Source organism: Equus asinus, chromosome 3 (assembly GCF_041296235.1).
Source record: "Equus asinus isolate D_3611 breed Donkey chromosome 3, EquAss-T2T_v2, whole genome shotgun sequence".
NCBI lineage: Eukaryota > Metazoa > Chordata > Mammalia > Perissodactyla > Equidae > Equus > Equus asinus.
In genome coordinates this window covers 39,859,357-39,877,362 of record NC_091792.1, presented here as the reverse complement: position 1 = coordinate 39,877,362, position 18,006 = coordinate 39,859,357, and the positions used below count along the sequence as shown (strand labels likewise).

General features: G+C 45.4%; 1 protein-coding gene across 1 annotated transcript in view; it reads left to right on the top strand.

Moving 5' to 3' along the window:
* TMEM154 (transmembrane protein 154) overlaps window positions 1-18,006 on the top strand; it is a 40,955-nt gene that overhangs the window by 9,821 nt on the left and 13,128 nt on the right. The window contains exons 2-5 of the mRNA XM_014868528.3: window positions 10,304-10,561; window positions 10,652-10,690; window positions 15,902-15,929; window positions 17,092-17,177. Coding sequence (XP_014724014.1) covers window positions 10,304-10,561; window positions 10,652-10,690; window positions 15,902-15,929; window positions 17,092-17,177 — 411 coding nt within the window. The remainder of the gene's footprint in view (window positions 1-10,303; window positions 10,562-10,651; window positions 10,691-15,901; window positions 15,930-17,091; window positions 17,178-18,006) is intronic.

Genomic DNA, 18,006 nt, shown 5'->3' with positions numbered 1-18,006 from the left:
GCATGTCTCTGTTCTCTCTTCAGAGGGAGGCTGACAAGGCAGGCAGTCTAGGGAGAGGGCAAGGGCATGGCGAGGAGCACTTGTTTTCAAGTTACTTTTTTTTTTCTTTTTGTGGTAAGGAAGATTGTCCCTGAGCTAACATCTGTTGCCAATCTTCCTCTTTTTGCTGACCAAGATAGTCCCTGAGCTAACATCTGTGCCCATCTTCCTCTATTTTGTATGTGGGATGCCGCCACAGCATGGCTTGATGAGCAGTGTGTAGGCCTGCGCCCAGATCCAAACCTGTGAACCCCAGGCTGCCAAAGTGGAGAGCACAAACCTAACCACTATGCCACTGGGCCAGCCCCTCAAGTAACATTTTTAAATTATCATTTTGAAATTGGCTATTTAAAAAAGATATAGAAATACAATAAAAATAGGAAGTTCATAATAACTATTATAATGATAACTTAATAATTAATGGCTAATATGATAATGATAATTCATTTAATAATCCTTTTAATTATGTTAATAATGGTAATAACTATCATTTAATAATCCTTTTTTAAGGTACTTTTGTGTCCTCTTATCCCACTGATTGTAGAAAGAATTTTTAAATGTTAAAAGTGTATATATATTCTGTCCCATAAAAATACACACATTCCTTTAAACTGTCAAGTACTCTGGGCCAGAATAGGATTCCAGAGCACGAAAAGGTAGTCAGATGGGGAAAAATGCAGCTTCCCCAGGTGAGTAACTTCAAACCTGACACAGCCTTAGGGTCTGGGCAAGTCTGATGAACTATGAGCAAGCTTTCTCTAAAAAAGGCATCAAAATAAAAAGATTAAAACAAAAAAGACATCAGAGCATTGTAGGCCCCGCTGTGGGGCAGGTTTTAATCTGATAATAAATTGCAGCCACAGGTGTGCTTCTCAAGGCAACGAGGTAAAAATACAACCAGCCTTTGCCAGTAAATTCCCCGAGCAGACCTGCATCAAACCGTTTTACCAGACGACCCGTCCCCCAAAGAAACATTTCTTAACATTCTTTCCGTGTCCGGCAGTGTCACCTTTAGTTGGCTGACGGCTGAAGAGAAAGGTGTACAAAACCTGGGCGCTGCTTCGCCTAAAGCGCCCTCCGCTCTGAAAGTCTGCCATTGACCTTCAGCGCCTTCACCTTGCCTCTGTTCAACCCGCTGTTTACTCTGAGCAGACCTTCTTCAAGTGAATATGTCAGGAAAAACATCCTAAGTGAATATTTTCACTTAATAAAAATTGTCAAATACATAGTAGACAGAGCTTACAATGTAAACAAGGCTCCCTCCACTTGCCTGGTCCTGCTCCCCCCTGGCCTTCGCCTGTGGGAGACCATGTGAAACACCACGAATGCCCTGGCCGAAAAAAACAACAAAAAACCCACTAGGTACGTGAAGTTTCATCATTAGGGATTCATAACTTCACGTTAAACAATTCCTCTCATTCCCCAGCGTTTTCTTTAAAACTCAGGTAGCTTTTGAGAGAAACCACTAAGAACACACTGTGTGTTCCTGGAAGGCGGTGGGCGGGGGGGGGGGTTGATACAGGGGGAGGAGATCAGACTCTTGACTAAAGGTAAGAGGTGTACAACATTTCACCTCACACTGACCTGCCTATTTCCCATCTCCTAGGCAACGCTTTGTGCACCGGCTGCTGCACAGCAGACAGCGTTGCAGGTGCTAGAGATGGATTTGGTACAAAACAGTGGGAGAGACAGACAAGAAACAAGTGCTCAAATGAAAGGATTTCAGATATAAACAATAAGTACTGTTTTGAAACCAAGTAGACTAGAGAACGGGCAGAGCGCGTCATGCTCCATCTGCGGTCCATGCAGCATGGTGGCCCAACACCAAGGAGTGACATTCATCTGCTTGGTGTTAGCTCTCCCTGCATCAAACACGGTCACCCTCCCAAAGCCAGGCGGGGGCCTGAGGAGTCTGGTAAGGTCATTTGTTCCCATTTTGTTCCAGTTTTGTCCCTGGCCACATCACAGATCCCACAGATGCTGAAAATTGATCTTTAAAAAAAATCAGAGCTGAAGAGATAGACTATGTGATGCGTGCATGTGCCTACTGGTTTTGCTCCCAGAGCCTTCTTTCTGTGCAGGGTTCTCCAGTTGCCTTAAAGCTAGTAAGGACTGTCTTCATGAACAACAGCACACTAAAATAAACTCAACCGACTTATGATTTAACTCAGTAATTCTCAACCCAGCATATATACTTTCTGGAATCATTTGGGGAGCTTTTATTTTTTGTGGTTTTGTTTGTTTGTTTGTTGAGGAAGATTAGCCCTGGCTAACATCTGCTGCCAATCCTCCTCTTTTTGCTGAGGAAGACTGGCCCTGAGCTAACATCTGTGCCCATCTTCCTCTACTTTATATATGGGATGCCTGCCACAGCATGGCTTGCCAAGCAGTGCCATGTCTGCACCCGGGATCCGAACCGGCGAACCCTGGGCCGCCGGAGGGGAACATGGAAACTTAGCTGCTGCGCCACTGGGCTGGCCCCTGGGGAGCTTTTAAAACATACCATTGCCCAGGCTGCAGCCTCAGATATCTTCAAGTAATTGATCTGAGCAGAACTTGAAAATCACTAGGAAAGTGAGACTAGCCCAGTGGTGTGGTGGTTAAATTTGTGCACTCTGCTTCAGCAACCTGGGGTTCATGGGTTTGGATCCTGGGCACAGACCTACACACCGCTCATCAAGCCATGTAGTGTCAACATCCCACATAGAAGAACTAGAAGGATTTACAACTGGGATATACAACTATGTACTGGGACTTTGGGGATAAAAAAAAAAAGAAGAGGAAGATTGGCAATAGATGTTAGCTCAGGGCCAATCTTCCTCACCAAAAAAAAGCATACCTTTAAAAAAAAAATCACCAGGAGATGCTGGTGCACAGTAAATGTTGAGAACAATAACATGTGTGACTAATGATTAAGTACAACTAAATGAGATTGTTTGGGCAATTTAAACCAATGGTTCTGAAATTATGGCCCCCAGACCAGCAGCCTCAACATTTTGTTAGAAATGAAAATTCTGGGGCTGGCCTGGTGGTGTAGTGGTTAAGTTTGTGTGCTCTGCTTCAGCAGCCTGGGGTACGCTGGTTCTGATCCCAGGTGCAGACACACAGACTGCTCATCAAGCCATGCTGTGGCTGTATCCCACATACAAAACAAAGGAAGATTGGCACAGATGTCAGCTCAGCAACAATCTTCCTCAAGCAAAAAGAGGAAGATTGGCAACAGATGTTAGCTCAGGGCCAATCTTCCTCACCAAGGAAAAAAAAAAAGAGGAAAGAAATGAAATGAAAATTCTTGGCCCCATCCCGGACCTACTAAGTCAGAAATAGGAGCAGTGTCCAGCAGTCTGTGTTTAAGGAGCCCTCCAGGCGAATTCTGATGCAGGCTAAGATTTGAGGACCACTGATTTAAACTTCTAAGCTGTTCTGTGAACAGTGACCTTTGCTGGAGATTCAGGTTTTAAACTGCAACACGCATCTCTCTTATTCAGACTTATTCGAGAAGGCATGATTGTCAGAGTTCCCTCTCAAATATCCTGGCCAGAGTCTCTCAGGTGCTCGAGTCTTCAGGGATGACTTTTAAGCTATTGTGGTCCAGTGACAGAGTTGGCAGCTGTTGGGCAAGCCTTTGGCATCCAACTCCTGGATCTCTGACTTTTCACCAATTTGCCAAGAAGGAGCATAGAGAACAAGAGGGGAGAGAGATGCGGGGTGGCCCAGGGGAAGGCCAGAAGTGGGTAGAGTCTGGAGCAGCGGTCTCAACCTTGGCTGCACACTGGAGTCACCTGGGGAACTGTAAAAAATACTAAGGGCTGGGTTCACCCCCGGATATTTTGATCGAATGGTTTGGCGTGTGGTCTGGCCACCAGGAGTATTAAAATCTCCCAGGTGATTCTGATGTGCTGCCGAGGCTGAGAACCACTGGGGGCCTCTTGGTTTGGTTGAATCTCTTCCTTCCAACACTCCTCTGGTTCCTTGCTGTATACGGAGATACAGGGGGAGAAAAAGTCGGCAGATTTCTTGGGTGTGGTTTCTTGAGCATCCTGAAATTCACGTACTCCAGTTACTCCACAGAGCAGGGCAGATTTGAACGCCTGACGTCTGACTTGTGTTTTCTTTCATTTCACTCTCTGAACCATAAAATCGCTTAAATAATTTGTGCATGGAGCCTACATAACAAATGAAAGAATGAGGCGTCTGATTGAGGTCCAACACACTCATGCTACCCTGAGTTTAATAACATCCTCTCATCATTGCTTTCGTTTACGTTGTAATATCAGTGTGGCAATCGTTCAGTTGGTATAGGATACTTTTTGTTTTTAAACTTTAAAAGCTAGAGCTTGGTTGCACATTTCTTCCACTTTCAAAAAAAGAGAAGTTCGCTAGTTTGCTTCACCGAGCAGCAGAGACATTCCACCAGCGATGATGCTTGGAGCAGTGATCAAGGGGAACGTGGCCGCCCTGCCGGGGGGCAGCCAGGCTCCCCTCAAGCATTGCCCTGTTTTCCCCCTTACAAGGGTCCCCCCAGAGACCTCACCAGATGTGGGAAATCTGCATCCCAGATGCGTTTGCATGGATATTATCAAAAATCGTTTGTAAGTGACTCTGCCCATGTGTGGTTTATTGTTCAGTAATTTTAGGATTTTAGGATTAAAAGTAAGTGCAATATTTAGCTTAGTCTCATCACTCACGTGACCACTCCCATACCGCTTCCTAATACTCCGCTGTCTGAGCAGAGAGAGAGAAAGGGAGAATTCTAGGAGAGTTTGCGTTGGGGTCACTTGAGATAACCTTGACTGGCCCTCTCGAAAGGATGAGAGAGCTGCTGCTGGCCTGCTGCCCTGAGCCCTCACGCCAGTGATTCCACAGGCGGGTCACACGCAGGGTACAAAGCCAACCAGGCCCACCCTCACCTGGCCCTTCTGCTCTTAACGTGCTGTCCTCGTTCTTCCTTCTCTTCCGGACTTTTGCTGGCTGATGCCTCCCTCTTTTGACTCTCATGCTTGATCCTCTTTATCTTCTGCAGCATCTCCAGTTTTACCCAGGCTCACCCCCTTTTACCCTAAAATATGTCCAAATCCAGATAAGAAGATACAACAATAAAATGAACACGTTATAGCAGGCAGATGAGTCTCCTGGGGAAGAGCAGAGAAACAGATACGTGTAGAGATGGGGGAAGAGAATGGGCGGAGAAGAGCACATCTCCCAGCACCTGGTGTGTGTTCGGCACTTCAGACAGCATTTTCACGATTAGGGTTTCCTTTGCTCTTCATGGGAACCCTATGGGATAGGCAGAGCTGATGGCCTCCTCTCTTGGCAACTAGGAAAGTGAGGGCTGGAGAACAGAGGGGCTGGTGCCAGCCCCCACGACTACAGAGGGCAGCTCCCAGGCTCAAGCTCTACTCTTCTGAATCCAAACCCTTCCTTCCACAATGTCAAGGAGATGCCCACGAAGTCCACAGGCAACACAAGAAATGGCCCTGCACATTCTGCAGGGTACACGCTCCAGATTCACTTCCTGAGACTTCTGGGCGCCTCTCCAGTGGTGCTGGACCCTTAAGTTTGTATAATGTCACTTTATCCAAGAAGCAGAGCCCGGCGCCTGCAGGCAATGACTGTTGACTATTATGGCCCTTAGCAAGTGTTTCTTAGAGAAGGCTGGACCCACAGGGGTGTCTGAGGCTGCGCAATCGGGTTAAGAATTGCTGTTAGCCCAGAGGCCACGGGAGGAACTGCTGTAATGCTGGGCGGAAAGTCCCCTAGCCGCTGTCTGCTGTTTCCTCTCCTATCCCTGTTCGTGACCTCTGGCTCCTCTCTGGTTTCCACCTTGGTTTTTTGTCTGCCTCTGGTTTTCTTCCTAACTCTCACCTATGTCCCCTTGGTGAGCCCCTCCTGGTTACCGATTTGATTCTATGGCCCACCCTGGTTTTCCTGCTCCCCTTTGATGACATTCGATGCTCCTGGCACAAACTCATGGGGCTGATCCCCAATGTTTTCAGTGTCCCCCCTGTACCATCACAGACCCCTTACATGCCCAGTCCTTCCCTGATTTAGTTTCTGCTGATGCTCACTGTGTGAGGACTGGGCTGGAGTTGTCTTGGAAAGGTTGTGCGGGCAGACCACCAGGAGCGGCTTGGTGCTAATCCCCTTCCTCTGCTCCCAACACCCTCTCCCCTGCTCTCCCCACTCTTGAGATGCGCTGCAGCATACATGTGCCCATGTGCACACTGAAGGATGCCGAGGGGTGTTTGTTGCAACATCATTGGGAAGTACAAAAGAAGTGACTTAAATCTCCTTCAGCAGGAATAGGTTATAATACGTCCAAATAATGGGAGGAAAAGAGAGTTCTCTGTACGCAGACATGGAATAATCTTCAAGATCAAATTTTAAGTGAAAAAAGCAAAGGGCCAAACAGTATATAAATTTTGCTACCATTTGTGTTAATAGAAGAAAACAGGAAATGATACTTATATTTGTATATGCATAGATTTCTCTGGAAAGCAGCAGAAACTGTGGTTACCTCTGGGGAAGGAAACCAAGTCACTGGGGAAAAGGGTGGTGGTGAAGTTTCCTTCCTGAGCTTAGTCCCATGTGTATGGTCCTTATTCAAAAATTGTATTTAAAAACAAGATAAATGCTTTAGAATCAACACAGAGACGTGGAAATACACGGCAGCTTGGGGACCACATTTTAGTTGTACAGATTAAAACATTAAACCATTAAGGGGTAAATAATGTCCAAATTCCCACAACTAGTAAGTTGACAGAGCTATCACTAGACCCCTTGCTGTCATTTGGCACCTCTGCTCAAGGGAATGCGGCTTCTAAACCCTACATATCAGTAGAACATACAACAAAAATAACAGAGTTATACCCCAGGGTGAGACATTTGAGACTCAGTTTCTTCATCTCTAAGTCGCGAACAGTAGAGTTGTTGTGAAGGTTGGATTAGATGGTGTGTGTTTATCCTAGCACCTGGCACACGCTAAGCATTTGATAAATGCCAGTAACGGTTACTTATTATTTTGAGGCTATTATGGAGTTGGTCGGGGCAGGCAGGGCTGTGAGGAAGGTTGTCATAAGAGTGCGTGGAGGTGAAGGCTTGCAGGGTAAAGAAAAATAAAACACACAGAAAGAGAACACTTGGTTCTCAATTATTTAAATAGTCACTGGAGAATCGGAGAGGGTAAATGATGCTTAACCTGGAAAACATATATTAGGGAGTATGTGAGGGGGATACTGTGGAGAGAACTTCCCCAGCCCCTTTTCCTCCGAAATGCCACTAAGGGCCACCTGTGACCAGCATTGTCTCTCATGCTGAAAAATAAATGTACACAACTCGGGCCCATCTGGTGTGCTTCTTTCCATTTCTCTTTCACTCTCGATTGTCAAAATGCCCTCATTATTCTTGCTAGCTTATTTCCTTTCCTATCTTCTCTTCTTCTGGGGCCACGGGTCAAGTGGTGACTCAGGCCCTAAGTGTTCTACTGGGAGCTGGGTTTGCCTTGCTTGGAGAAGTGCTGACAAGATGCTGTCGTTCTGGGCAGCTTTGCCCACAGTGCATCTGGGCTGACAGCTTAGCAGGAGCCCCTGCAAAGCCAGGTTTCTGAGCACCGTTCCCCTCCCTTCCTCTTTGTGCCGGGAAGCCACCTCCTTACAGGCTGAGGGGTGAGAACGTGAAGTCCCCTCTCTTGTTCACCACTTTGAGATTTGTTATCATTACACTCCTGCCTGATTGGAAGGAAAATACCAGATGAGGTTCAAAGCTCAGGTTCTGCCATCGGCCCTCCTAGGTTCGAATCCTCACTCCTCCCCGATAGCTCATGACCGTGGGCAAGTTGTGTAACCTCTTTGCCCCGGTTTCTGTCTGAAGAAATGGTGAGGACAAAATGAGATAATCCGGGTAAAAGGCAGAACGCAGAACCTGAGTCTTAGTGAATTTTCTGTAAAGGTTAGCTTGAAATAGTACCAGCAGCTACTGCAGTAGCAGAAGTAAGCAAAAGAAATACAAGGCCGGGGCCCGGCCCGGTGGTGCAGCGGTTAAGTTTGCACATTACGCTTCGGCAGCCCAGGGTTTGCCGGTTCGGATCCCGGGTTTGGACATGGCACTGCTTGGCAAGCCATGCTGTGGCAGGCATCCCACAAATAAAGTAGAGGAAGATGGGCATGGATGTTAGCTCAGGGCCAGCCTTCCTCAGAAAAAAGAGGAGGATTGGCAACAGTTAGCTCAGGGCTAATCTTCCTCAAAAAAAAGAAAAGAAAAAGAAATATAAGGGTGGTCTGGGTATTTGAGGAAGGTCCATAAGCGCTGACCTCAAGGAATAGGGTCACTACCTCCGACCACACATGTGTGCCATCCCCATCCCCCACCCCATGCCCTCGCCCTACAACCGTCCAGTCTTCACTGGCTGGGTTACCAGTGAACAATGCTGTGTGGTCCCAATAGTTCTGAAAGCAGGATGACTTTACTGAGATTGTCCTCGTGGACAAATATCTTTTCCTGATCCAGGGTGACACATCGCACATTGAAGCTTTCAACATATGAGTGAATACATTATTGACTTGCCTTATTTCAAAAGACGTAAATATAAGACAAAGTCACTTAACCAGGAAGGCAGATATTTTTTTAATCCTGCTCTTGGTACATACGTGTGAGGGACACCAGTTAGTTACACACTGCCATTTGTAATTGATTCTGATGGTTTTGGGTGGCATTTACTGACATGGTTGTCAAGTGGATTCTTGGTCTTGGGGGAAAGTGAAATGTTTGTCTTATATAACCCAAATAATTAGACTGTGCTCAAATGAAGATTTTTATAAATCAAATCACAGGAATCCATTGTCCTAGAGTCATGCAGATAGATAAGTTACTGAATTGGCTCTCAGTGGCCAGTTGGGTCATTCTTTGGAGCGGTGACCTAACCTATAGTAACAGGGCACGGTTTAAAGCGTCAACTTCTCTGTTTGCATCGGACCTTTCTCCTTAGAAAGAACTTTCACATAAATTCACTCACTAGATAAGTTTCCCGTAGCCTAATCTCTATGCTCTTTTCCTCGATGGGCCCCGCCTGTATGGTAGGCAGGTTATACCGTGATAGGACAGAGCCCCCAGCCCTTCACCGTGACCACTGCATAGCCAGACGAGGAAAGAATTTTCAAATAATCATCAAGCTACTAGTCCTTTCCTGTCCTGCCATGAGCCGCAGGATGATTTTCCAACACAATCTGACATTCGAACAGAATAAACTTGCCTGCGGTTTACTAATAGGGAAAGTCCTGAAGATGCATTTGGATTAAATAAATTTTAATATCGGTGCAGGTTCCCTAGCATCTCAGGAAACTTCCCCCTGGAGAATTTCACTTTAAAAATGAGATACACGTGAATACTCTTATGTAGAATCCAGGAGGATTTCCGTCAGATCATCGCAGAGGCAGACTCAGTTCTCTGCAGAACGCGAGACCTGACGCTGAAACCTAAGCAGTCACCCCAATTTTAAAGAAGTCTTCTCCATCCATAGGTAAACTTTTATCAAAAATTAGGACACACACACACAAAAAGGGGGCCGGTCCCATGGCCAAGTGGTTAAGTTTTCGTGCTCTGCTTCGGGGGGGTCGGGGTTCGCAGGTTTGGATCCTGGGCGTGGACCTACACACAGCTTATCAAGCCATGCTGAGGTGGCATCCCACATAGAGGAACTAGAATGACCTACAACGAGAGTATTCAACTGTGTACTGGGGCTTTGTGGAGGAAAAAAAGAGAGGAAGATTAACAACAGATGTTAGCTCAGGGCCAATCTTCCTCACCAAAAAAGCATACTTTAAAAAAAAAATTAGGACAGAATGCATTGCTTTATATCTAAAAGTATTATATGGCAAGTACTTAACTTTCAGTAAATGTGAATTTCTATTTACTCAGAAATGTTATTAAAATATCATGACACCCTACAGGAGGAGTCCTGGAATATCACACTTGACACGACAAAGCTTCTCAATGCCCTTTGCTTAAGCATCACTGAAACAGCTAATCGAGGCCAAAGTGCTTGCATTTGTGGGAGGTTTATCTCCGGCCTCTGATCCCACGTTCAATATACTCCCAGCTTGAGCTCCATTTATGTTAAATCAATACTTTGTGTCACATGGAACTGGAAGACCAAACACAGTGGATCAAGTTTATCCCTGGATGTACGCAGGATAAATTTAAAAATCATTGAAAACATAACATCCTAGCTTTGTCTCCCTGGCCATCTCAATTTTGTGTTTCCCCACAGATGTCGAAGGATCAGCACAGTCCGCAGATATGCCCCTGGAATTGGAAAGAACAGATGAAGAGGCTACTATTCTAAGTACATTTGCTGCAGTGACCACAGAAACGTTAATTACAAATACGAGTTCTACCCACACTGATGAGGGTGTAAATCAGTTAGAGTTTATATTAATGGTGTTGATTCCGTTGATATTATTGGCCGTCCTATTTTTATCGGTGATATTCCTCGTAACGTGCTATAAAAGAAAAAGAACTAAACAAGGTAAATATTTTGTGTGTCCCCGTTTCGAGACAATTGTTCCATGTGTTAATGAACGATCAATAAAACAAAATACTTTTTGCTTCTACACAGAGCCTTCTAGCCAAGGATCTCAGAGCGCTTTACAGACATGTGAGTATTTTCCTAACACCTGCCTGGCGTGGGGCATGGGGCGGGAGAAGGAACCGGGAGGTTTTAAAGTTAAGCTATACAAAATAGTAAACGATGAATGACGTATTTCAAGGAAATTTTCTAGAGTTTAAAAAGGCCAAATTGCTGTCTTTTTAAAAAAGAGAATGTTTTCAGCCTAAATTGAAATTTAAAATACACAGCGGCCATCCCTTTGCGTAATCCAGGTGAGGGCCCTGCATAATCTTGGCCAATAGGTCAATGTAACATTTCCTTGCTGGCGGGGGGGGGGGGGGGGGGGGGGGGGGGGGGGGGGGCGGGGGGGGTGGGAATGTAAGCTGGTGAAGCAGTGGGTGGGACTGGGGTTAGGAACAGGAAGGCTGAAGACCTGGAGGCCATCTCCAGAGGAAGAGGGTCCTTACGTGTATATTTTTGTCACAGATATTGTTTTCTCCCCCACGTCACATCCCAATTTGGTCTTGAAAAGGCCTGAGTGAAGCATTGTTCCTATTCCCATGAAAGCTATGCTAACTTTTGTAATCCAACTCCTAATTGCCTAAAGATTACTATCATCAATCTGAAACCAATCTGATAGAAAATTCCCTAGGTCAGAGATGCACTTTGAGAGTGTTCAGTTCCAATCAGCGTTGTTCTGGGTCCAAAGTGGACTTAGGTCCTTCTGGCTTCTGCTGGTAAAAATGACTCTAATTAGATTTTTAAGTTGAAGCCTTTGGTCATTCCAAAAATCACTCGAGGGATAAGGATTTCTCTAATAAGATACATATTCATATGTGCAGACAAAACTCACTCTGTCCCTCACACCCGCTAACATGGCACCTCTGGCTTTGAGATCATGACCTTGTCCTGGGGCCTCGCTCACTGTACTTGCACCGGGAGCACCCTTCAGCTCTCAGCAGCAGCTGTAAAGTGTCCTTTTCCATTACGCCAGCAGGCACAGCATATGCAAGCTGGGGAAGAAGCGCTGGAGTGGATTTCCTTTCATGACAGGGGCTGACTTAATAGATTACAAGGAAATAGAAAATACATGTTTCTCCATGGCTTGAAATCTCAGGGTGACCTAATAACAGTGTCGTGTGGGAGCTCCTTTGTAAGCTAAAGAAAAAGAAAAAGTAAACAGGGCTGATTGGATTCCATTTTTTTTAAAGTAGAGAAAGTAAGCATTTCCTGCTCAAACCATAGCCCACAGCTAGTCTTACCTCATGGAGTTATGGCGTTGGAGGGAGGATGGAGGTGTCCAGTCAGTGGTCGTGCTCTTCGGCTCTAAATCCAGAAAGGGGCTTTCCATTGAACTTTACTGTGAGAATCTCAAAGTTCAAAAGCCCTTCACGAGTGAGGGCTGGCCTCATCCCCAGACGTGGCCTGTGCATCCTACTCTGTAGCCATACATGAAGCGTTTGCTCTTCCCCCAGCATGGTACATTCACGATGCCTCCATGCCTGATCGATGCTATTTCTTCTGTCTGAAATTTCCTCCTCGTCTGCCTGGCAAACTGCCACCCCATTCTTCAATGCCCAGTTCTAAAGTTTTTATGAAACCTTGAGTAATCACTCCGCAGGCAAAATTAATCACCACCTCTTCTGTGCTCTCATAGACTGTGGTCACCCTTATTGTGCACAGTATTTACATTGGCTTAAGAAAGGAACTTGCCCTTTTTTGGTCTTTCTTTCTTACTAGGCTGTGTTCTATTTAAGGTCCAAGAGAAGCAAGAACTTGTCTTATTTATCTGGTTTAACAGTGTGGCACTGAGGCTGAGAGTGCAGACTCTGGAACCACATTGCCCAGTGGGCTTTCGCACTTCCTAGCTCTTTGACTTTCTGGTTCAGTTTCCTCCTCTGTAAAATGGGCAAATTCAATATCTACCTTAGAGAGTTATTGTGAGAATTAAATGGATTCATCCATGTAACGCACTTAGAAAAAATAGTACCTGGTATATTGTGTTAGCTTATTATCACTGTCCCTTTTACCTAACATAGTGGCTGGCCCAACACATATATTAGCCACTCAATAAATGTTTGTTGAATGAATGAGTTCGTGAAAGAATGTTAGAACTTTTTTTAAAGAACACCTATTCTCAGAGATAAAAACAAATTTGCACATTATCTTTAACACAAATTGGCACATTATTTGTAGTTTAAATATATTTTACTATAACACAAAAAACTTAGAGTTTCAAAACAATTGCTTATTACAAAAGATTTTGAAAAAGACCTTTATTTCAATATTTTCTCTTGTTAGCCATTCCTTTAATACTGATACAGATCATTAACTGCTAAAGAGATGAATCTCTCTTCAGACAAACTGAATGCTAAAGGTTAACAGCCACTGTCCACCCATTCATATTTAACATGATAACTTAAGTCAATAAAAGGAGAATATTTAAATTTAAAAAATTTGATTTAAATACATTTTTTTCCCCAGGAAAAACAAAACTCTTACTGGGTTAGCCCAGCAAATTGCTTGGAAAGTTCCCAAAGGAGCATTTTGCGGGAGAGCATGGGTAGAAGATAGACTCTCAGAAAGTTAGGAATAGACACATTGTTTCTTTCCCCACCTGAATATTCTTCTACACCAGGAAAGACGTCATTAAAGTCGACAACTGGGGAGGACTTGGCCAACATTTTTAGAAAGAATGTTTCATCCAATTGGAAATTACCTTTTTCTCTGGATTTATCCCTTTGATGGCCAGGAAAAGGAAAGGGCTATGTAGTAATTCAGCGTTCCACTGTCACTCTTCCTGGACCTCCAGGCGTTAAATTTGCAGTTGTTATTCAACATTTATTAAGTGTCTGGATGTGCTGTGTCTCTGAAAGAGCTGCAGGGAAAGCAGCTGGCAGTCAACCATCACTTTAAACAGGCTGTGGCTTCATGACACCTGGCTCTGCTCAGTGAATCTCCAGAAGGAGGCTCTCTCGCTCACTGTTCAGCACGGAAACCAGATAAGCAAACCAGTGTCCTGCTGGGCTCCAGCAATCCCTCCACCAGTGCACAGAGGAGAGTAGCTGGGAGCCGGCATTGTCAGGCTAAAGGGGTGTAATGTAGGAAGTGAAGGAGGAGGACAGGGTGGGTAGGAGGATAGGAAATGGAAGGACTGTAGGCGGGAAAATGGAATCAAGGTGGGGGTGGGGGAGCCATGTAAGAGCTGCATTCGCCTCCCGGTGCAAGGGAGTAGGTGGCTATTAATAAAGAGATATAAGCCAGGTGGAGCAGAGCAGGCAGGGCCTGATTGCTGAGGACGAGTAATTGGTCTCCCTCCTGGTTTAATGCTCTGCTCTGGTGCGCTCTCCCAGATGTTTTCCTGTTGCCATGGTGGCCAGGGCAGGGGTAATGGCTGTCGAGCAGGGGAGGCGAGGCCACAGAAGGCTTTTTGCTATGTTTGAATACTGATTACAGGAGCCTTGCGTTTGGTGCATCTGGAGCACTTTTGTAATGGGTTTTTAAACTTTTCCATCATCTGCATGCAGGGCTAGCTTTTGCCCACCGTGAAGCCTGCGGGCGCTCAGATTATAAAGATAAATCCGTGCCCTCAACAGTGGGGATGTGGGGCCACTTGCTCTCTGAGAAATTAATGGGGGGTTATTAAGCAGGGAAGAGGAGAGGGAGTGACAAAACAGGGGGATCTTTATGGGTCACCTGGAGGGGAGCTTCAGTTATACAGGGGCTTTATTTATAGTAAAATCTCTTAAGGAAATAGCCTGTAAATTTGAGATAAAAAATGTATACATATATAAAATATAAGATGAACATACTCCCCTTCACCCAGTGTAAGTGTCTGAGGAGTCAGGCATCAGTAGGAAGCTTCAGACTCCTCCTGGGGGGCAGGAGAACAGCCCCTCCAAGGTCAGCAGTGATGGCATGAAAGTTACATCTGTGCCCAGCTTTCCTGGCTTAGCAATGGCATTAAAGCTTGCCAACCCACAGGAAATTACAGCGGCTCCTGGCTGCCAAGAGCTCAGTTCCAGGTGCCTGCTGTTGTGTTCCCTCACTGGGGACCTGCATTTCTGCAGGCTGGGCAAAAGGAGGCCTCTGATTGCCAAGGATCAGGAACCTCTGACTATTCAGGGGACAAAGTGATTTGCTTCTCAATGTTTTTCACATCATAAAAGGTGCAGTGGGCCTATGCTATCCACTCACTTGACATCATTGCCTCATTTCTCTGGGTGTGTTGGTCCCCCTACCAAACAAAACAGCTTGAGCTGGGGCACTGGGCTCTGTTCTCGCCACATATTCATTTGGAATCTGATCTGTCTTAGAGCCATTTTGCAAACTGTTAACTGACTGTCACCTCAACCAACAGGAATGAAAATCAGTCTTGTTGGAAGTTTCACTATTATAATAATGCTGAGTCCAAAACATTGGGCATGAATTTACCCCCAGTGCTGGACAATCCAGATTAAGACCTATTTGTTAATTCCATAAATACTGACCAGGTGTTCACCAGGAACTGTGCTAGCTGGATGGGAGGCGAGGGGTTGCCACACCGAACAAGACAGACATGATCCCTGAGCTTTTGGAGCTATATCTAGTGTGAGAGACAGACAAGACTTAGATGAATTCATCAGTGTCAAATTGTAGCAAATGCTATGTAGCAGTAAGCAAGGTGCTGAGCTGGAGAACAATAGGAAAGACGGGCCCTACTTCAGAGACGGGAGGTGGGGAGGCCTTCCCCAGGAAAGAGGAGGAGCTGAGAACAGGAGGATGTGAGGGATTCACTCACGCAAAGAGCAGGGGGAGGGGAGAGTTCCAAGGGGAGCCCTTCATGGAGTACCCCACATCCTCCTCGGAGACAAAGGGACGACGGCACAGCGTGTCACAAGGAGATGAAACAGCAATGGTTTGACCTGGGACATTTTGGGGCAGGGGGCTAAGGAGCAAGCCCTCCTGTAGGACCCTTCCTTTCTTCCCCTCCCCTCTGTTCTCCTCCTCCTGTGGATAAAATAGAGATGAGCATCTGATCTGAAGGGAGCGCTCTCCGAGCACCATCACATCTAAAAGAAAACAGATTTTATGTGGATCGGGACCTCTTTTCAAGATGGCAATCTGTACTCATTTGACAGGGGTTAATTATTGCTCCTTTAAAAAATCGACTGACTTACAGTCACTTCTCTTGATAAAGGAGATTTCAGCTGTTGATGAAATAATGCATTGTTACAGACAAACAAACCTAGCATGACCTTCATATTTATTCTCTTTCAGATGAACTTCCATGTGAAAACGTGAAAGTGTAAGTTCCCCGCTGCTTCCAGTCCAGCTCAGTGTGGGCAGGGATGGGGGGGAGGGGAGCAGACCAGAGAGCCGGCTGCCTTGTCAAGAGCTCTTGCGCTAACATCCCCTCCGCCCCAGGAGAAGGCCTCCCGGATGGGACTCCCCAGACCTCAATGGGGGGGGGGGGGCCGGAAATGGGGGCTGGGAGCATCTGAGGACAGGGTCCTCTGTTCAGAAAAGAATTTTGTTCTAACGGCTACCTATTCCAAATGCATCGTAGTTAAATATTCTGCCCCTGGGTGTATTTCAAGGACATTGGTTCTCTTATTCTGATTAAAAATTTTATCACCAGAGAAGCGGCTTTCGCTGGTGTTAAGGGAGAAGCGCCCTGGTAGAATAGGAATGGAAGGGGAGGGAAGGAAGGATGGAAAGCGCACAGGCGAGGGTGGAGGGCGGTGGGGGGTGGGGGTGGTTGGAGTAAAGATTCCTCCCAGAAGAGCGTTCTGGGGCGTTGTCCCCCACACCCCCACCGTCCTGCAGCCTTACTCATTTAGACACTTTGCTGGCTTCCTCTACACTGTGTGACGCCCACGCCACCGCTCGGAGCTGGTGGTCCCCCTCCCCCAACCCCATCTACACTACCCAGGGGCTGCTTTCCCCTAACTGGGCGCTCTGAGCCCTGGCAAGTGAAGGGACCGGATTTCTGAAAGCAATGGCTCCATTTCTCCCAGACAGAAAAGCCTGGGAATTAAAGGGCGAGATGATGAAAGGAGCCTCTTGGTAGTGGCTTGTGGACCCAGGGCACTGATCAAAAACCCCAAAGAAAGGGAAGTGAGATTAAGCAAGGCGAAAATGCTAAATGTGGCAACCCCCTCGAGGAGCGCAGGGTCGACTTTGTGCCTTGGGCACAAGGGAGCAGAGGCTCCTGGTTCCGTTTCAGCCCAGGCACCGGGCTGTGCGCCCTCCGTTTTGGTATCAGTGGTACAGAAGGTTTGTTCTAGTTCTAGTCTTTCTTCCTGTTAGAGTTTGGTACACTTGAATAGCAAACCCCAAAGCTGCCCTGGAGTGTCAGACACTGACTCAAGTTCATGTTCTTCAGAGTCCACATTCTAGGATCTCCCCAAATGAAACTCAGCACGACACACTTTTTTTTCAACAAGCTTTTTGCTCTCTCTCTCTAGCCCTATTTTTGAGGAAGACACGCCCTCTGTTATGGAAATAGAAATGGAAGAGCTTGATAAATGGATGAACAGCATGAATAGAAATGGTACGTGGTAACCTAAGGTTGTTTTTTCTGTCCTTTCGGGTAAGAGCAGGTGGCACCAGTTTTGTAAATACCCGGTAAACCCTGGGGTGTGACAGCATGAGCCCAAGCCACATTAGAGCTGTGACATGCAGAATTTTCATCTGACAACCCTTAAATATTCAGTTTAATCATTGCATCAGTTGTTGCCACTTGTTTTTATTTTTGTGCAAGTTTTTCAAATGGTCTTTTTCAAGAAGAAAATGGTCTTTCTTCAAGCAAGGAAATCTCTGAGACCAAATGATCTGCAACAAGTTAGTATCTGGCATTACCTTTCATATTATAGAATTTAGAGGTCTATGATTTTAATCTGTATAGGGACATAAAACTTCATCAAATACAGTTTACATAGATCGGCGCTGTCCAATACAAGACACTAGCCACATGTGACCATTTAAATTACATTTTTTTAAAGCTAAATATAATTTAAAATTTAGCTCCTCAGTCAATCTAGCCAGATTTTGAGTGCTCAGTGGCTACTATATTATACAACACAAATCCAGAACATTTCCATCACTGTAGAAAGTTCTATTGGGCATACTAATATGGATAGTAATATAATATCCCCATATAACTTAATTTCCGATTGATCTCTGGCAGTAATTGTAGTATATGTTTCTTACTTTTTATTAAATCAATATTTGGACTTAAAATGATGACAGCTGTTTTTTCTTTTTTTTAATTCCTTTAAAAATCAATAAATTACTTTTAATGCCCTGATTAAATTAATAAAATCCACTATTTATGTTATCATATCATTTGGTTTTTTTATTCTTTTTTTTTTTTAAGGAAG